This window comes from Phyllostomus discolor, chromosome 7 (assembly GCF_004126475.2).
Source record: "Phyllostomus discolor isolate MPI-MPIP mPhyDis1 chromosome 7, mPhyDis1.pri.v3, whole genome shotgun sequence".
Lineage (NCBI taxonomy): Eukaryota > Metazoa > Chordata > Mammalia > Chiroptera > Phyllostomidae > Phyllostomus > Phyllostomus discolor.
Genome location: NC_040909.2, coordinates 129640705 through 129661468, shown reverse-complemented (window position 1 = coordinate 129661468; position 20764 = coordinate 129640705). Strand labels below are relative to the sequence as shown.

The following is a 20764-nucleotide window of genomic DNA, read 5'->3' as shown; positions in this document are numbered from 1 at the left end:
GAGCTGGGTCCGCGGGGGCGCTAGGGGTGGCCCGAGCGCTGGGGATGCTCTGGGTAGCGCGCGCTCTGGCGCAGGTGATGCGTCCGAGCCGGCTAGGGCGCGCGCACGCGCCTCCGGGGCTGGGCTGGGCTGGGCATGAGGCGGCGCGCGCACTCCGGCTGGCAGAGAGCTCAGCTACACAGGCTGAAGGAGGGGGCGGCGGAAAAGTTCCCGTGACGTCAGGGTCCCCGGGAAGTGGGCGGGCAGGGAGGGGCGGGGCCTGGGGGAGGAAGCGACCGCGGATTGGTGCGCGCTCCCCATTCACACCTAGCACAAAGGTCTGCGGGCGCGCGCGCCGCGGTTCTGCGCACCCGCAGCTAGCTGCTGCTGCTCCGTTAAAGCCTTTCGCCCCGGGGATCCCCCCCACCCCGCCACCGCCCCGCGCCTTGGAGCCAACGGTTGGAGCCGTAGGCGCCGGCGAGGCCCGGGTGCAGCGAGAGGAAGGGAGGATAGAAAAGGTGATGAATTCCAGAACCAGTCATTCACCCCCACGCGGCAGTTCCGGGGAAGACCTGTGCGTGGTAGTGGATGTGGCTTTTTTTTTCCTTTTCCTGCCCCCTCCCAGTTCTAATCCCCAGCGTCTGTTCGCTTCCACAAATAGAACCTTCTGTTGGATGAAATAAAAGCAAACACGGGGCCTTCTGCGCTGCCTCCACCTCCATGCCCCTCCCGCGCCTGCCGCCGCCTGCCAGGATTGCACGGAAATAGCTTCTCCAGGCTCCCTGGCCGCCCCTTCGCGGTGACTCGCAGAAAGAGCTTCCTGAGCCGCGGCCGGTGGGAAACAAAGGATGTGGGGAGCGGGCGGAAGGGGCCCACGTGGCCGCCGCCGGATTCCTACCCCCTCCCCAGCCAGCACAACAGGGTTTGGGGCCCTGGTGCCAGTCCCGGTTCCCTGGTGGACACGTAGGGGTGTGGAAGTCATTCTGGCCACAGACAATGATACTGGGTACCCAGGGGCAACCCTGCAATCTCGTGCGCGTGCATTCCTGCAATATGATTTGGGTGAGCACAAAATGCGTGGCAGACCCTGCCCAAAGCTCCATGAAAAAAAAAAGAAAGGAAAAAAAAACCCCTAAGAATCTCATTTCCTTCATGAGAGAAACAGGTCATTTTGGAGTCCTTGGACACCCAACATAGAGAACTCATCAGAGGGTGTCTGCACGTGGGCTAAAACCAAGTCAAAACCCAAGGATAAATCCTTTTGTCTCCATTCAACAACACTAATCATGCACCTACAAAGGGGCAGACACTGGGCATTAAGAGATGAAAATTAAAATAATGCTAACAGCAGATTAGTTGAGGTCCATAATGTGTTAGGCACTTTACACATATTACTTAACTTCAGCGTTGCAACCACGCTGTGGGGTTATCTTTTGCCCCATTTCCCAGAAGAAGCCTGCAAAGATTTATTTAAGTTACCCGCTGTGGTCAGATCGCTGGTAAGTGTTGGTGCTCACTGGTGGGGACTCAAAGGAGAGATTATGACCTGTAAGGAGAACAGGAGTTGGGGAGGACTCCGTCTAGAAAACATTTGAAGCCCTGGCTGGCGTAGCTCAGTGGATTGAGCACGGGCTGTGAACCAAAGCATCCCAGGTTCGATTCCCAGTCAGGGCACATGCCTGGGTTGCAGGCCACAGCCCCCAGCAACCGCACATTGATGTTTCTCTCGCTCTCTCTTTCTCCCCCCCTTCCCTCTCTAAAAATAAATAAATAAAATCTTTAAAAGAAAAAAAACAAAACAAAACACTTGACCTGGGGGATGTGTGGGTGGTGAGATAGTTGCCCAGGGCGGGTAGGAATGGTGAGTGGCTAGGGATGTGGGCAAGGGCAGGGCTGATGCACAGAGGCCAGGGTGGCTGCAAGGGAAGCAGGGAGCTGAGCCTGAAAGGATCCTTTGGGAAAATGTGAAAGGCTCCGAAGCCATGGTGAGGAAGTTGCCCTTAGTCCTGTGGCTGGGAAAGAGGTTTCCGGTCTTTCGTTTTGTGCCAGCCTTTAGGATCCCCAAGCGCAGCTTCACAGCAGTGCTCGGACGCCAGGCTCAGCATGGCTCATCAGCATCTTCCTCCAAGGTGTGCTGCTCCGCCTTCACTGCCTCTCCTGAGACAGGCGTCGCCACCAAGACAGACCCCTGGCACCAGAGCCCCTGACAGCCATTTCCCCTGGAACCCGCCTTTGTCCTGTCCCCCACCGCCACTGGGTCACTGGGTTCACCTTAGACCTGTTGGCTGTCAGAACAATCCCTGCCTTCGTCTGCTCAGCTCCCTGCAGCTGCCTCTCATAAGAACTTCCTCTCGTGTTTTCTTACCCATCGGCTTCCAGCCCGGCTGGCCCAGTGGGAGACCCTGGATGGAGATGGGAGAGTGGGAGCAAGAGACGGTAGAGGCTGCTTCTTCCTTTCTCTCTGCTTCGGGCACCGGCTGCGCCTCCTCTGTGGCCCCAGCCCCCCTAGACAGCCCCTTTGTATGGCTGTTGCCATGTGCTGTGAGATTCTCCCCCCACCCTCAGCACTGAAGGATGTAGTGCCCCCAGCTGCTGGAGAGCCTTGGGGGAGCTGTTTTGGAAAATCGCCTCGACGGAGAAGAGCCCCCCTGCCCACGGTCACGGTGCCTTCCCGGGAGGTGTGCATCCCGTGGCTGACGGTCATGGGATGGTAAAGGTCTGGCCCCAACCTGGGCCGACTCTGAAGGGTATCCCAGCTTCAGACCCCTCGTACGGGGTGGCCCGAGATCGCCTCCAGCCCAGCTTTTCCCTCTGCCCGGTCCTGCTCCTTCCCTTCCCAGAATGTTTCCTGATAAACTCGCTGTTTGCTCATCTCCATCTCTGAGTCAGCTTCCTGGGGGATCCAACCGTGGCACCCCTTCCCTCCTCGTGGTCCTGGCTCACTCTGGCTCCCGGAATCAAGCGACACCCCTTTTGTCTCCTCCGGCTCTAGGGTGACAGTGGCTTCCTGATGTTGTTAATTTCTGGGTTGCCTCCTGGGACCGTGTTGTCTTGTTCTCCTTTGTTTCTGCTCTTGCAACACCTTTGTACCGAGTTGCCCATGTTCAATGCCTCCCATTGAACTTCCCAGCCTGGGCTCCGTTTTCCTGGCCGATACGAACCTGCACCTTCCCCATGCCCATCCACACCTCCCCACTCCCGTGATCTCAGTTTAGGGCCCTCCGGATGTCTGCAGGAAGCTCCTGGCTGGGTCACTCTTGCATCCCTTCAGCGTACCTAGGCGCATCGTCCGCCAGTGCCTCTACTGGATGCTGGAGGTATAATGGTGCACAAAACAAGATACATCTTTCGCCTCCTCCATCCGCTCCCCACACAGCCATCAGAGCACTTTGTCTAAAATTTTACCTTGACCCTGTCAGGCCCTGGTCCCAAACCTTGCAAGAGACCTTGAGATAAAAATCCAGCCACTACAGTGTGGAAAAGCAGGCCCTGTTTCCCGGCCCCACTTCCCTTCCCAGCCTCGCCTTTCTCCTCTCTCCCACCCTCCCCAGGCCAGCTCCTGGGAGGGCCCTACACCCTTCATGCCAGTTCTCGCCTCTGCACGGCCGCCTGTGCTGTGCGCTCCCACTGGAATTCCCTCGCCTCCCCCTGCCAACCCAGTGGACTGCTGTTCATCCTTCCAAACGCCACCCAGATTTCACCAGCACAGAAGTCAGGTTTACGTGTCCTTCCGGGTGCTGCCGAGTCCTCTTTCTCTCAGGGCCCTGTCCCCTTGACTGTGTTCGTTCACAAGGGGCGGGGGCTGTGTCTCAGTCCGTTGTGTCTCTCCACTCCCCCGCCCGGCATTTATTGTAAAGGGAGGGTTTGCTAAGTGTCAACCAAATACATGAGCTCAGGGCCAGGGTCCCCACAGGGAGGGCCTCAGTGGAGATGAGAGGAAGAACAGGCATCAGGCGGAAGAGAAGCGGATGCTGGCCAGCAGGGCACCGATTTCAGGGTTGAGTGTCCAGCTCTGGAAGGCAATAGGATGTGAGTTCTTAGGGAACGATGGGGCTTAAGCTTTCGGGCATCTCCAGGGGGGAGGATGGACCGGTGCTGTTGGGCAGGGCCTGGGATCAGGTCAGCCAAGGGGGCAAGCCCGCTAAAATTGTCTTGATTTCATCGCTGGGACTTTCCCCGAGGGCAGAGTCTGGACCCAACCTCCATCCCACATTTTGGATGCTGACTTGAAGCAACCAACGGCTCTATGCGGGCCTCAGTCGTCTTACCTGAGAAATGGACGTGATAACATCCTGCTTTCCTCCCCTCTGAGGTTCTCGTGGAAGCCAGTAGGTACAGAGGCACGGAAGGTGTTTTTGAGTTATCTCCCCTTACCCAAACTCGATTGTCAGATATGGGCACGGAAGGTGTTTTTGAGTTATCTCCCCTTACCCAAACTCGATTGTCAGATATGGGCAAGCCTTGGTTTTGGGGTCTGTTCATTTAGTCAGCAGATATTCGGGGTGGGCTCACCGTATGCCAAACTGAAAAAGACCTTTCCTCTGGAAATCTGAGCTGACAAATACAAATATGTGAGTAAATAGGACCTTAATCAGAAAGTAATTCTTCTCGTGTTAAAAGGACTAAACAGGTTCTTGTCTTTATCAAAGGGTTTACCACATGATGCCATTGGCAAGCTCCTTTCGTGGTGCATTGATGATGTGGCTTGCTAAGAAGCAACAATCATGGCTGATTGTGTGTGTGTGTGTGTGTGCGTGTGTGTGTGTAACCTTTGTAGCCTCAGCATAATGCCGAGCTCATACCTGATGCTCGATCCACGTTGAACCGGGGAAAACATTGATTTATCTCCAACTTTTCAGGAAATCACACATTGCATAACATGGGGAAACCTGTATTGATTTCTCTGGATAAGGTTGGGCTGCGGATGAGCTCGGGCTTGATTCGTTTTCATGCACGGCCAGGTAGGTGTCTGGCGGCAGCATTGGGAAAGTTCTGAGGGCTTTCCCTTCTAAAACCCTGGGGAATTCGCAACCAGGGAGCAACCTGAGCTTCTGGTGTTCGTCTCCCTCCTTCACGGTCTATGAGTCTTCACAGCCACACACAGTGTGTCTTATGCTCCCTGGCCCTAAATGCTAAAGAAATGAGCCACCGCCATGAAAGAGCTGGGATGTATCTAAGAAGGATGACATCTGTGTTTAAGACAAGGACCCATAAACTGGGGAAGAAATGAACATTTCCCAAGTTCCTTCCATCTGCTAGACCCTTGCCTCTTCTCTTGTTTCATGTTCAAAGTGACTCACAAAATAGTGATTACCACCCTTTGACAGACTCACCAAAAGGCCAAGAGGTGGGTTAGCTTGTCTAAGACCACACAGCTGGCAGGTGGCAACGTCAGGACTGGAACCCTGGTCAGGCTGACCCCAAACTTGGCTCTGTCCACATCCAATCTGCCAATGAGGAGAAATTCTATTCGGATGTGTCTATTACTTTATTTTAAGCTCACGCACAGGAAACCTTGCATGATCCTTGCAAGCCCCCCGTCCTCCACCCCCACTCCAAGCTCTGGACAAGAGTGCGAGCTGGAGTCTGGGACCCGACTCCTATTCTCTCTCCCACCCCAGTCTTAGCCTTCACCTTGTAGGGCCTCCAGGGCACAGCCCAGACATCCCAGCCAGTACCTCCCAACACCACCCACGTTCACAGTGCTGCCCTTGGCACCCCCTCCATCACCCCCAGGCCTACAGGTGCACACGGCAGGGCCAGCAGGTCACCTTGGGGAGATGGACCTCTGGGTGGTAGAAGCAGGTTCTCGGCATTGGGGCAGGGAATTCTAGGTCTCATGTACCTGGAATCTGGACCAGATGGACAGGTGCAGGGTCTGCAGAGGCACGCCTCTGGCCACGCTGGGAAGGCTGTGGCTGGAAGAGGGCCCGGGCAGGGCTGGACTGCCCAGGGTCGAGGGGTGTACTGATCCCCGTGAAGGATTCCCAGAAGCTTCAATGCAACTCTCTCCCACCTCTTCACATGCCCACTGCTCCCTCTTACCTTAAAACAAAAAAAAAAAGCTGTATGTGTGCAAACACTTTGTCGTGTGTGTACAGCGTTGTGTACATCTGAGGTACTCCATCTATCACCGATGGAAGGGGCACAGGTTTTCATTTCAGAAAAGGCCTGGGTTCGATGCCTGCTCCCGCCACTTGTTCCCAGGGTGCATTTGGGTAGGTCACGTTCGCTCTTTGGGTTTCCATTTTTTCCCTTTTTTTTTTTGCATGAAGATGTTCAACTGCGGTTTTCAAACTGGGTTCCTTGGATCCCTGGGGCTTCCCGGCGGCACCTTGAGGGGAGAACAGGAAGTCGATGTGGGATCCCAGGTCACCCACTGCAGTTTCCATCCGATGCCCCGCATGAAGCGTCTCTGTTAGAACTTGTTTCAGAACAGGCTTCCATGGCTTTAGTGGAAGAAAAGCGTGAAAACTGCTGGCTTTGGTGAGCCATCTCTGACACGATTCTTTTTTTGTAATTCTCGCCCGAGGACATGCTTACTGATTTTAAAAGAGGGGAAGAGAGAGAGGGAGAGAGAAAGACATCAATGGGTTACTCCTTGCACGCTCCCTGAGCAGGGACCAAACCTGCAACCCAGGCCTGTGCGGGTTTACTCAGTTTACAAGGTGATGCTCCAGCCAGTGGAGCTGTACCAGCGCCAGCCCCGGCTGACATGATTCAGTTATTTAACATCAGGAGTCACAACACAGGCCACATCCAGTCTACAGCCAGGTTTCATTAGGTCACTGCAGCCACGCTGGCTCCTTGGGGAGGGAGGGAGGGAGGCCCTTTCTGGCTCACCACAGTCCCCACCGCTCCCAGATGTCACACGCCTGCCACCTCACATCTGCATCAGCAGCCTGGCTCCTGGAGGCCTTTGAGTTGGCCTTCAGAAGTGCCCCTGAGACCCTCTCTTCCCATGAGACCCTCTGGGTAGCACGAAAGAGAGGGGTCCTCAGCCTGGAACAGGTGCTCCCAACCCAAAGGCAGCGGGTGGTTGAGGTATAAGGGCTGAGCCTCTTTCTTCCTGTCAGCCAGGTCCAGAAGGTTAATCACTGAGGCTGGTTTAAAATGACAAGGTCTGTCCAGAAGGTGTCCAGTCATGTAATATGAAAAGTAGAGACATTTATTGAAGAAGATACAAGATACAAGAAACATTGTATATAGGACAATGACATCTCAGTCCCCTTCAAAGTAGGCACCTTGGGCCCTCACACAGTTCTCCCAATTGCCATCAGCTGCCCCATAGTATTTTCCTGAATCTCAGCGACAGTCTGAAATCTCTTCTCTTTCAAAGGTGATTTTAGTTTTGGGAAAAGCCAGAAGTCACAGGGCACCAAATCTGGGCTGTAGAGGGGCTGAGTCACCTGCATGATTTGATGTTTCACCAAAAAGCTCTGCATAAGACATGATGCATGAGTGGGAGCATTGTCATGATGAAGCTGCCAATCACCAGTTGCCCATAACTGCGGCCTTCTGAATCATCCAAATAGTTTCTGCGGAGGAATGTTCAAGCTTGACACAAAATCTGATGCAGATTCGTTGTTCTGCTCACTCAGTCATTTTGAATGCGATGACCACACAGTACACATGCTCACTCAATGGCCTGTACCACCCCCACTGACAAGTGCAATGAAGTCATCATTGTTCACACATGCTCATTCCAGTCCGCTCTCCTTGCCTGCCAAGTTGCATTGATGTCGCACAAACCACTCTCATCATACTAACAATGGCTGTACTCATTCCAGACAGACCCTGTGTAGCTGCAACTTCTTTGCCACGTTTTCTGTGGAGGGGCAGAGTCTCCTGGATCTGCACGGGTTCGAGACTGCTCTACAATGAAAACACTGCTCTGAGACGTCAAGGTTGGGTCACAAAAGGCCATGCAGCTCCTGAGCAGCCAGGCACGAACTTCATTTACCCTGAGGACACGGTGCCGGAGAGACCACAGGTGGGCCCTCTGGGGGACAGAGCCAGCAGAGCCTGTCTGCACCTGTCCCGGCCCGGGCCCCAGCAGGGAGGGCGAGGAAGCCATCCGAGTGCCCCAGACACCACCGTGCAGACGAGAGCCATCCCCACGGGGTGCCTTCTGAGCTCCAGACCCACGGGATTGTTTGCCCCCATGTTCTGCGGTGATTTGTTACCCAGCGACAGATGACTGGGACACTCTGGGACTGTTCTGGATAAGTGAGGAGCTCTGGCAGTCAGGGCCTCGCCGGCCCATAAGACAGCTTTGGATACTAATTGAAAAAGCACGTCCCAGTCTGGCTGGCGTAGCTCAGTGGATTGAGCGTGGGCTGCAAACCAAAGTGTCGCAGGTTCGATTCCCAGCCAGGATACATGCCTGGGTTGCAGGCCATAACCCCCAGCAACCGCACATTGATGTTTCTCTCTCTCTCTCTCTCTCTCTCTCTCTCTCCCTCCCTCCCTTCCCTCTCTAAAAATAAATAAATAAAATCTTTTAAAAAAAAGAATTAACTTCGCAAAGATTTGTGTTGTTGTCATCTTTTTTAAAAAAAAAAAAAAAGCACGTCCCGTGCTCTGGACGGTCCTACCCCACACCCGGGCTGAGGGCTCAGCCAGCAGAGAGCAAGCTGGAGTGCGTCGGGGCACGTGCCAAGGGGCCCTGCCGATGACCGGAGACCCTTCTTCTGTTCTGCCGGGGCCAGTGTGACAGAATAGAAGGCTTTTCCTTTCTTTTCTTTTTAATTAATTTCTTTCTTTTTAATTATTGACTTTACTGGAATGACATTGGTACAGCCACTGTAGAAAGCACTATGGAGATACCTCAAAAGTTGAACGTTGAACTGCCTTATAACCGGCGACTCCACTTCTGGGAATGTGGCCCTACAGAACGACCAAAACACTAATTCAAAAGAACACGAGCACCCCTATGTTCATCGCCCTGCTATTTACAATCCCCAAGATCTGGAAGCAGCCCAGGTGTCCATCCGTAGGTGAGCGGCGAAAAAGCTGTGGTGCAGTTACACAATGGAACACTACTCAGCTGTCAAAAAAAAAAAAAAAAAAAAAAAAAGAACACAATCTCACCTTTTGCAACAGCATGGATGGACTTGTGGAAGGCATTTTCTAACCACCCATATCATCGCCCCGTGATCTCCCTTAGCTTCTTTTAGGGTTTGAGTAGGCCCCTCTGCTCAGCCCTCACCAGCTCTGCCTCGTCGGGAGTCCTGTTGACACAGAAGCAGTCATTTAAATATAGATAGAGAGACGGGTAGATAGATGATAGATAGATAGATAGATAGATAGACAGACAGATAGATATACTTACACACACACACACACACACACACACACACACATCCCATGGGCTGCCTTTTCCCTTTTCTCATTAAAAAGGAGGCCCCGCCCGACCAGGAGCTGATCTGACGCCCGCAGGCTGTTTGGAACGAATCCGTCCTGCCTCTTGCAACGTGCCATTCCCCTTGCTCACGGCGCACCAGGCCGCGCTGGCAGCCGGCCAGCGCATCGCCCCTCATTCTCCAAGGAAGCCTGCCCCCCCATGCAAGGGACTCTTTGGTTTCTGGGATTTCCATTAAAAACAAAACAAAACAAAAAACAAAAAGCTCTGGACTTGTGGTTCTTCCGTCGTATTTCTGGGAAGACCTTGGACTGAGGTTAGACTGGTTGGGGGCAAGTCACGTCGGGCCACCCATTCCTCGTGGCCTCCACGCCTCCATGCGTCCCTCCCCGGGAACTGCGGAGGGAGTGGGGGGTCATCTCGGCTACATGGCAGAGAGGTCAGGGAGGCCGCAGCTCCCCACGTGGCTCTGGTCTCCCTGCTCGTGGTGTGGAGGGCTTTGCTTCTCTGATCCCTCTGGTCCCCGTAACTGGCGGCTGAAAGTTCAGGTTCAGCAGGGGCTGCTGTCCGGGGGGTTGAGGACTTTATGGCTCACTTTACACCAGCCTGGCTGACAACACCCTGAGGTCGTTGCCCACATAGCCTGTGGGTACAGGCAGCCTCCTCCCCAGGGAGGTGTCCAGCCACAGACAATCTGCCTCTGCCAACCACCCGCTTTCTGTCGCTCCCTGGGCTTTGTGTACTTGACCTCATTCACCCTCATGGCAGCCCCACGAATCGATGTTATCCCCTCTGTTCACAGACTGAGGAGAGGGAGGCCCAGAGAAGCTAGGGAATTTGCCCACAGTCACGCAGCGAGAAAGACCGGGAGCCAGGATTTGAACCCACGCTTGGCCCATCTCGAGTCACCTCCATCCCTCCTTCTCTGCCTCCTCCCCTGGCTTGCTCCCGCTCTCTCCCTCCCTCTCTCTCTTCACTCCTCCTCCTTAGGAAACTGAAGACTAAGTGTCTTTCCTTAACCTGTGGGGTGAGACCACCTCCAGCCCCACCGGAGGGTTTGAGGGAGGGCTTACCTAGCTCACGTAAAACACGGTTCGGCTTACTGACAGTCGCGTTAAGACCTTTGGGGAATGCTCCTGTTTTGCACAGCGGCATGAGCCTGAACTAGGACCCTGGAAGGAATCTTTGTCCTTGGCCTGTCATTCACCGGTCAGGGCCTATTTATCGAGCTCCTGCTGTGTGCCAAGCACCGTGTGGGACACAGGAAGCAGAGGGCGGCCCTGTCCTCAGGGAGCTCCGCGGAGAGGGAAGCAGGCCTCGGCACCCGGCCCTGTAGCAGGAGCAGAATGACACAGACCCGCGGGAGGGGTCAGTTCGTCAGAAGACCCCTCGTGGACCAGGCTCTGGAACCTGACACTGTCCCTGTAGAGCGTGGAGACAAGTCAGAGGCAGGTTTCACTTGAACTCGTCCCTGCGACGTAATGCACAGTGGGAATCACGGCAGCCAGCAGGTAGATGAGGAGGACTGTGTCAGCAGATGGATGAAAACAGTCAGGCTGCCTCGGCCGTGTCTGGAGGAGGCGGCGCCTTTAAAGAGGTGATGAAGTTGAAAATGAGGTCGTGCAGGTGGGCCCTAATCCCATCTGACTGGTGTCTTTTTCAGAGGAGGTTAGGACACAGGTAACAGGCATTCCAAGGGAGGACCGGGGGAGGGTGTGGTGGCCACCCCCAGGCCAAGGAGAGAGGTCTCCGAAGAAACCAGACCTGCCCGCACCTTGATCTTGGACTAGATCCAAAGTGCCCGCAGGAGTTGCCGGGTTGGAGAATCACGCACACACCGTCCTCCAGACTGTGGCAGAACCGGGTCCCCTTGTTGGTGCGGCATTTGTCACGGGGGCCGAGCTGACCCATGCAGCTGGCAGCTGGACTGGATCCATGGGCCCCGCTGCTGGGGTGCACCCAGTGCGGCGGCGCACAGCTTCACGGGAGTGAGGGGCGGGGTGCAGGGAAGGAGGTCAACAGGATGGCAGCTGGGCAGCCAGGTGGTGGTGACAATGACAGGGGCGTGGGCACCGTTTACCCCGTGCTGCTGCTCGACGCTCCTCCTTCAGCCGGCTCCCCTTCCATTTACCCGAGCCCCCTTGCTCTCTCTCTCCAAACAGCCTGAGCACAGTTGTTGAGTATCGGCTCCCCAAATGACCAGCACTCTCCAGAAGTTACTCCAGTTGCCCCTGCTGGGGGTTTGGGGGGCTTCTCCAGCGTTTCTCTCACAGCCTGGTTTCCTCCCCTGAAGGCCAATCCATCCTACTTCAACTCTGACCATCTCATTTCCAAGTTCATGGGGAACAGTGGGGTGCCAGGAAACATTTTAAACTCAGTTCAGTGTTATAACATATGCCGATTCCCGTGATGTAACCTCTCCCGCCGTGGCCCGTTCTGAAACACCCGCCCGAGCTCACTGAGCACGGCTCTGGGAGGAATGGCGCACACTGGAAGCCCAGGCTGCGGCCGCTTAGCAGGCCCTCCGGTCGCCTGTGGGGACAATGGCGATGGGCAGTCCTCGTATCATCTGGGAGTCTGCATCCCAGATGTTTTCGGGGAACATAAATGGTTTATGGGGCAGGAGAGGGTTAAAAATGCGCCAGGGGCTCCTGGGTGGGAACCTGCGAGCAAGCGGAGAGCATGGGAAAGTCCCAAGCGTGCCCCATCCTGGAAGGAACCCCTCCCTCACCGTCCCCAGGCTGCAAGGATGAATGCCACCCCGAGAACAGAGTGGATGCAGGACTCAGCCAGGCCCAGGGGGGCGAGGACTCTCACTGCCCGTCCCCAGGGAGGCTCCCTCCCCCTTTCGTCTCTGCACAATCGCTTCCTGTGTTCCCCAGCTCCGCTTCCCTCGGGGTCCCGTCCAAGCAAGAGTCCCCATAAAGGCCCCCATTGATGAGCACTTCCTCTGAGCCGGGCCCTGGGCTGGGTCCTCCAGGCCCGTGTTCTCACCAAATTCACACCACTGCCCACGGACGGACGCGGTGGGTGCCGTCCCCTCGCAAAGATGGGGTTCGCAGAGGTCAGAGGGACGATCTCGAGGTCACGGTGCCAGCGCCCTCCCTGGTGGCTGAAACAGTGGATTTTTCGAGGTGCTTCTGCAGTCAAGCAGGCCAGACAGAGAGTCACGGGGTGACGATAACCACGATCTAGCGGAGTGCTTACTGCGGGCTTGGTTCTGAAAGTGCGGGCACGTGCACACAGCGACCCCAGCGAGACAGGGACAGGCTGTGGCTGCGGCTCTGCAGGCGGGGAACACGAGGCACAGAGAGAGGTCTGCCACCTGCCCGAGGGGACTGCTGAGCCGTCGCCGCAGGGCCGTGAGCTCCTCGGGGTGGGCTTGGAGGTTGCTGGCCAAGCCATCCATGCACGCCCCCCACCCCACTGCCTGTTCTGGCTTTGGCTTTCAGGTTCTTCCTCCTGTCTCCCCGGGGCACCAGCACTTCCCTGGGGGTGTTTGGGATGGATCCACGGCAGCTGCTCCGGCCGCAGGCGCTGTCTGGGCCGTGGGAGAGGAAGTCCCTGCATCCTTCCCCCCAGCGCCCATCCTCCCGCTGGCTGAGCCAGCACCTGGGCGGGGAAGAGGGCAGAATGGGGCTATTCAGAGAGCTTTCCTGATGCAATAACTGATTGCAAAACCCTCGCATCCCTGAGCATTTTGTGGAGGGTGGTAATTTTGAACAGCAGCAGGAAACCCCAAACTTACCCAGCTGCCAGAACAGGGCCCTGCAGGTCAAAGGCACGGTGACCCCGAGGCTGGGGCGCTGGAAACACACCAGACACACCACCACCACCGGCCCCGCCGTGCACCTAACTCTCCCACACCCCTAATCACGCTCGATCAATACAGTGCTCTCAGGTGGGAGGGGCCAGCCCGAGTCTCAGTTTACAGATGAGAACGGTTGATTCGCCCAAGGTCACGGAATGAGTAAACCGCAGAAATGAGGCTGACGTCGGACTTTCATGCTCCGGGCCTGGTGCTCCTGTCTCCACAGTGGGGAGGTCTCCACAGCAAGGCAGGGGCAAGCAGGGGTATCAGGGAGAGATCAGGAAAAAAAAAAAGAAGAAGAAGGAACTGTAGCCAGATTGATCCAGTCTGTAGCCAGATTGATGGCCCTGCCCTTCAGGCGAGTCACTCAACCACCCGTGTGCCTCGCCTTCCTCCTGGGCACTGAGCTAGGGGGTGCGGCATCCAGGCCGAGCTCTGCAGTCGGAGCGCCAGGCTGTGAATCCCGGCTGCACTACTTACAGCCTGTGTGACTCTGGACAGGTCACTTAACCTCTCTGTGGCTGGCTGCGAGGCTTTGCTTAGCTCAGGACAGTAAGGCTCTTAGCACAGAGCCTGGGTGGGTATGGCAAGCAGACAATAGATATTAGCTGCTCTTATCTGCAAAAGGAAGGCACGAAAGAGTTTTTGGAGATTAAAGAAGATAGCACATTCTTGGTGTGTGTGTGTGTGCTCATTTGGGAGGAAGTGCAGGGGCATTCTCCACAGATTGAGCCGGAACCTTCTAGAAAGGAGAAAAAGGAGGGGGCACGGGCTGGCCTGAGACAACTACTACCTGGCCTTCACCTGTGGTCCATGACCTCTTCCCTATGAGTCAAGTGCGGCTTCCTTCCAGCCGCTCCTCGTTCCCAGCACCAGTTCCCTCGGGAGGGCCGCTTCAAGCCGCAAGTCTTCCTGGCCAGGGTAATGAAAGGGCAAACATGTGAGTGCACACGGGCCTCAGAGTTTCATAACTGCCAAGAGTCACTCCTCTGTGTGGAAAGCACGGCACAGGGACAGGAGCTCCTCCGGTCTTCCCAGGGGGGCTGGACCGAGTGCCAGTGCAGGCCGCCCTTGTCTGGTCCTTGCCACGCTCCCTCCCCCGGAAGCATGTTCTCTATGTGTTGCCACCGAGGCAGGTCAAGGCTCAGAAGAGGCAACAGAGCAGGACGGGGACCCAGGTCTCAGGTCTCTCCCATCACACATCTTTCCCGTCTTCTTAATTCTCGGCTACCTGTGGTCCTGTCCCAGCTGCCCCAGAGGCCTGACACCTGGCCCTATGTTAGTGAGTTCCTCGTAAGCAACTGAAATTATAGCATCATCATCAGCAGGGGCTTACTTTCTCACACAAAAAGAAATCCAAAATGAAAGAAGCACCGCTGCTATTTTGGCCGCGCCTGTGGACGATGTGGGCCGGGAGGACGACGAGGGGACAGTCTCGGCCTTTCGGTGGCACTCCGTCAGGGGGCCAGGGCACCGCTGTGGAGCCCAAGGACTGAGACCTCCCAGCACCTTCCCAGCTTTCCTCTGGGAAAGCGAGAGTTTCCCAGTGCGGATGATTCAGCCTGCCGCTCCTTCCGGAGGCTGCTTGCAGGAGGCAGGGACCGTGCAGGGCAAGCCTGAAGGCTAAGGAGGATTCTCCTCGAGGCTTGGGAGGGAATTCCAGGGGCAGGGCAGCACAGCTAAAGCCCAGAGTCAGGACAGCTTGACATTTACCAGGACTCCAGCAGGACATTTGCAGTGAATATCAGCGATTTTTTGTTTGGGTTTTTTCCCCCCTGTTATTTCCCTGAGATTTAAGCTAGAGCTCAGTTTTGCCACCAGCATTAGAGTAGGAAGCACCAGAGGTCAGCCCCAGCTCCGCTGCTGATGCGGATCTTTAATTCTAAGCCTCAGTTTTCTCTTCTGTGCAGTGGGCTTGGGGCGGAGTTACCCAAGTGATGAAACGAGAAAGGGGCATCGGTTTTCAATAAACATTTTTTAAGTAAGCATGTTTAATCGAAGTGCTCACAAAGGCACCCGGCCCACCTTTTTGCCAACCTCTCGCCCCTTCCCAGCGCCCTGAGCCCGCCCTCAGGAGCAGAGAACCCAGAAGCAGACTAAGGCGTCTCCCGTCCTCACCCGCAACACCCACTCTGCAGGGAAGTTCAACTGTCATCGCGCCAGGGATGGTGTCCCCCGAACAATAAGCGACACCAGCAGGACCTGTGTGGGCGCGTCAGCGGGATCTGGGGAAGACCGTGGTCAGTCTGGGCAGATGGGAGAGGGGACTGTCCCACACCTGGGCCCTAGGGGGCTGGAGCGGCTCTTCCTCCCAGGAAGGGCCCCTTTCCCAGTGCCTCTGGCCAGCGCGTGGAGTCCTTTTGCCTGGCTGGTTCACATCCCCCGAGAGGGCTCATCCCGGACCAGGGCAGCACCAGGGAGACCTGTCACCCCCCTGGAGCAGCCACTGTCCCCTCTGTGTGCCCTGAACTTGGGCAGTAGCCAGGTTTGGGGGGAGGCATTCCCAGCGTCCCTGGACCATCTGGCAACACCCCACATCTGCAGATCGCCTCTCCTGGTCATTGTCATCGTCGTTGTCACCATATTCAGCAGCAGAAGCAGCAGCACAACCCCCCTGTCCTGAACCCCCCGTGAGTGGTTCAGGCACTCCGACCTCCCCAGGCCCAGCCAGGGAGGCTCACTGCTCTCTCACCCCTGAGCAGTCTCAGAGCGGTCAAGCTAAACAGCCAAACAGCCAAGGCGGCAAGAGTTAGAACTTGCCCCGTGGCATCAGGGTCCCTCTGGCTGGCTTTCCACCCTGACAGCGACCCCTCCCTGGTGCTCAGAGCCAGGAAGTGGGGTCTGGGCACACTTCTCCACGGCCCCTGGAGGGGCGGGCGGGCGGGAGGCCAGGCCTCCTCCTGGAACTGCCCTGAGCGTGACTCAGAGAGGCCCTTCGCCGGCTCCCACTGGAAACACTGGGTTGATTGTGGGCCTTTGTTGTGCTCCCTGCCCATGAATAAGCGTGAGTAACTGCGGGACAGAAAGGCCGGGAGAGGGGGCAGTTCCTGGGCAGGGGCAGTGCTCGGGAACAGGAGGTGTCCCTTTCCGGAGCAGGACGGCCCCAGCTCAGCACTCGGGAATGCTCGGCCCTGTGCCAGACCCCAGGGAGACAGTGCAGGAGCAGGACGGGCAGGGTTGGTCCCCAAGCCCGGGGGCCCCGAGAGAAGTCTGAAATCGCCTCTGTGGGCAGCAGAGGGGACTTGGGGGAGGGAGGCGGTTGCCGGGCAGGGCTGAGAAACAGGTGTGACAGAGCCAGTGAAGTCTGCGGGGCAGAGAAGTGCCCGAGGCAAGGACCCTGGGACGACATTAAGGAATGGTTCCCGATTCACAGACGCTGTCCCCACTCTGGCCGCCCGCGCCCACCGGGTGGGACACGTGTGGGAGAGGCTGCGGGGATCGAAGGAGGGAGGCGACCGGGTTCCCACGCAGGTGCCGCCACTCACTGGGAGTCGGGGAACTGGAGGGAGTCCGGGGGGGCCCCCTCCGCGGGCAGAGAAAACAGACATCCAGGCCCGCACGGCTCAGGGTAGAGAGCCCGAGAGAGGGAGGGGATGGCTCAGCGGGGTGGCCGGATGCCACCTCCCCGAGCTCTTCCCGAAACGCTTTCAAGCTCGGGAAACGTGGCCAGTGCAAATGGACTTGGACTAAGTCGTAGAACACACACCGGACTTTGAAGGCTTAGTATTCACGAAAGCAGGTAAAATATCCCACCTGTCATTTTTATACTGGTTAGGCATGGAAGTGTGGCTATTCTGAATATGTTGGGTTGGATGAACTATATTATTAAAACTCACTTCCCTTCTGCTGTATAACCTGCCTCTTCCACTATCTGGGGGACGGTTTTTCATTTGAATACATATAGACCAACATCATTTAAAAATAAAAGAAAGGAAATGATAAGATGCGCCTCCCCGGCTGCTTTGAACTTTCTAGCACCATGCGTGGCTCGTAGACAACCTGAAGTCGCACGCGTGCTGGTGTCTGCGGCCCTCATGTCACCCTTCCGTCGCCCGACCACTCAGGCCGGGACCAGAAGGTGGGGTGGCAGCCCGGCCTCCTCACTCACACGGCCCTCCTCAGGGCACAGGCCCCCTCAGCCAGGCTTTTGCTACATGACAACCCACCCTGGCATGGGGTGACTCAAAACGACAAGTATGGACGTGGCTGAGGATTCTGTGAGTCAGCAGTTCGAGCCAGGCTCCGCCGGACTGCCCTTCTGCCCAGCTCAGCGGGTCATGCTCCATGCGCGTGGTCAGCGGGCAGCTCTGATTCGTGGGATTGGCCGGCTGCTGCCAGGGCGACCCTCGTCCCCCGTCAGGATGGCTCAGGACCCTTCACGTGGCAGCCACCAAGGTCCTGAGAGCAGGAGAGCAGAAGCTGCCAGACCTCTGGAGGCCTGGGCTCAGAAGTCCCCTGATGTCACTTCCGCCACATCGACTGTGCAGAGTGAAGTGAGATCCAAGGGCCGGATAAACAAGACTCTGCCTCTCTGGTGACAAGGGCTGCGAAGACTGGTGGCATTTCTGCAATCTACTTGTGCTCGCTGAGTGGCCCGGGACCAAAAGGGAAAACATGTGCCTTGCTCTCCCCGGGGCCTGCCCGCTGCCAGGGCCTCACTGTGGCGCTCAGGCACCCTTCCTCCGTAAAGCAAATAGAGAAATGAAATGGAAAGTATGTCTCACGGCTACGTTGGTATAATGACGAATGAGATCGAGGCTGGATTCATTATGATGTATTCATTATTATTGAATGCATTTTTTTCTTCTGACTTTAAAAGAAATGCAAGCTGGCCCTGACCAGGTGGCTCAGTTGATTGGAGAGTTGTCTCACACACGGAAAGGTTGAGGGTTCAATTCCCGGTCAGGGCATTACCTAGGTTGTAGGTTTGAGACCTGGTCTGGGCACGCATGGGAAACAATCGAATGATGTTTCTCTTTCCCTCTCTTCCTTCCTCTCTCTCTCAAATCAGTAAGCATATCCTCGGGTGAGGATTTAAAAAAAAAGAAACAAATGAAAGCTGAACCATTTTCACGGGCCCCTGTGAGAACCTTGGGCACCAGGCTTTGTGTGGAGTGTGCTGATCTGGGAAGTCGGTCCTGCGGACACAGGGCACCCCGGGCCCCAGTGGCTCCAAGTCCCAGGCACCGCTCAGCCGCCTGCGACCGGTTCGGGATGACAAAAGGTGGGCCAGGCATCCTCTGAACTAGTTACATACTTCCCCAGTGAGCTGTGTTTTGAATACTCTTTTAGGACAGCCACACTTTGTCCTTCCGCAAGTTCAACGACCAGCCATTGCCGGACTCCCAGGGAAACTCCTGGCACCCGTGAAACCAGGGAGCAAATCCCAGCATGAGAATAACACCTGGGCCGCCCCCTTTCTCAGGTCACTCTACAGGCTGCAGGGGGCTTTCCTCACGCCCCTGCCTCCCCCTCCAATCCCAGAGGTCAGTGAGGCAGATGGTCCTGCCCACGTCTTTGTGCATGCAAACACTGGGGCTGGGGGCCAGGGGGTAAAATGATTCCCCTTTAGTGGAAGGTGCACCAAGGGCCCAGGTTCTCCAATACAGCACATTGGGCCGGGCCCCTGACAGCGCGACGATCCCCAGGGGCAGGGCCCTGGTGGTAACTGGTGTGACCAGCAGCCCTGACGCCCGGAGCTGCCTGTGGCACCTGGAAGAGGACAGGCCTGCGCGGAGTGATCTGAGACCAGAGAAGGTTCCCGGAGGGGCCGCGAGCCTGCGCCACGTGGTGCGTTCGTGCTGGGGGCGGGCTGGCGGGTTCTTCCAGGTTCCAGAGGGAAACACGCAGCTCCTCTCTCTCCATCGGAGCTCCGCGCCGCCCCTCCCCAGGTGCGTGCTCGCGGGGGCCTTTCACAGCGCGTGGTCATCACCACTTATTTGGAGAGCGCCCGAGGAGGAACTCAGCTTCCCAGCCCATTGGCCCCGTTTCTTCTGCAGCCTGCTGACCAGGCGGCCGATGCAACTTCTCTGGGACGCAGTTTCCTGAATCTACATGGAGCCTGGGATCACCGCCGCCCCAGGCCTCCTCTGTGGGGATCAGTTAACAAGGGGAATGTGGTGCGTGCCCAGCCCGTTACTCAAAGGCGTGCCCGGGGCCTGGAGCTGCTCCTGGTAGGGACCCCTCTCGCTCATGTTTGATTCACCCAAAGCCCCTCATCGAGCAGGTGTCGGGGGGGCCAAGCTGACCCCACAGTGGGGGGAGGGTGGTCTTGAAGCCCCTTTCCTCCACCTTGTTCCCGGCCCTCCCCTTGTGGCCTCTGTGGGTGCAACATGGGGTTCGTTACCTGAGAACAAAGTAGAAACAATGTTCTAAGCAACGTGGACATTTTTCTGTGACAACATGAACGATCGGGATTCTTGCCCCTCAGAGGTCTGGTGAGGAATGTGGGGTCCAGCCCTGCCCCCCAGAGCTGGGCCTGTGTAAGCCCAGACAGAGGTGGGGGTTGGGGAGCGGCCTCAAGCCTGCATACCAGTCATATTTCCCACATGCGCCCAAAGCCATTTCCACTCAATGCTAAGGATGTGAGAAGAGCCCCCCCTCCCCCCCGCCCACCCCTGCCCTGGAAACTGTTCTCTTCCTGGCCAGCCCCACTGTTCCTCTGCTGGGGTGAAGACCTGTTTCCTGCCACAGCAGCCTTGGGAACTTACTTAAAGTCAGATCCCCAGGAAAGAAGGAGTTCAGAGTGTGTAGAGAAGCAGGAGACCATGGAGCAACAGAGCAGGGCCATGTAACAAATCCAGATGAGATAGTCATAGGCGGGGTGAAATCAGGGAAGGCTGCCTGGAGGAGGTGAGAGTGGAGCTGTGTTCTAGGTTCAAGACAGAAAATGGGAAAGGAGTTTCAGGCAAAGGGCTCAGAGGCCCTGCGAGACCCTGAGGGACTCCGAGGAATTAAGAGGGGAAGGGACAGCCTGGATAGAAACGGGTCTCCAAGGGGGCAAGTGTGTCCAGCGGCTCCGCTGTGGCCCCCTGATTCTGTTATGGCCCCCTAGTCAGGCTGATTAAAATCTTGGTGGGGGGAAGCACGCAAGGAAGCTTCAGGGGGGCAGACCCTAGTGTAGGGCCTTTTACCCTCCCCCGCCTCACCCTGGCTGGTGTGGCTCAGTGGACAGAGTGCCAGCCTGTGAACTTGAAGGTCACTGGTTCAATTCCCAGTCAGGGCACGTGCCTAGGTTTCGGGCTAGGTCCCCCCACCCCGGTAGGAGGTGTGCAAGAGGCAACCACGCATTGATGTTTCTCTCCCTCTCTTTCTCCCTCCCTTCCCCTAGCTCTAATAATAAATAAAGTATTTTTAAAAATAAAATAAAATAAATACCCCCTTCTTCTCCTGGAGCTCTGGGCCCTGCTTGGCAACACCGCGGATGGGTCGGCCAGGGAGAGGGGAACCGGCTCGGCCACTTGGCAACGGTGGCCTAGACTGAGCCTGTGGACGGCCACGGTTAGAGTGAGAGGTGGTCTCTCCATGGCCTCAGCGTCCTCACACTCCCGGGCAGCCACCCCTGGGTGACACCCACCCGAATCAAAGAGACGGGAGAGGAAGAAGACAGC

The 20764-nt window shown here is 56.7% G+C and overlaps 1 protein-coding gene across 1 annotated transcript; it reads left to right on the top strand.

Annotated features, from left to right (window-relative positions):
• The first annotated feature begins 15 nt into the window (after positions 1–15).
• LOC118501788 lies at positions 16–1092 on the top strand. The gene is made up of 2 exons (XM_036031417.1): positions 16–497; positions 641–1092. Exons 1-2 carry the CDS (start codon positions 45–47, stop codon positions 944–946), a joined length of 759 nt encoding a protein of 252 aa, XP_035887310.1. The 5' UTR covers positions 16–44; the 3' UTR covers positions 947–1092.
• The last annotated feature ends 19672 nt before the right edge of the window (positions 1093–20764 follow it).

Coding starts and splice junctions, on each gene's coding strand:
- LOC118501788 (XM_036031417.1), top strand. CDS start 45: ATGCTCTGGGTAGCGCGCGCTCTGGCGCAGGTGATGCGTCCGAGCCGG. Junction 498..640: donor AGGAAGGGAGGATAGAAAAG/GTGATGAATTCC, acceptor TTCCACAAATAG/AACCTTCTGTTGGATGAAAT.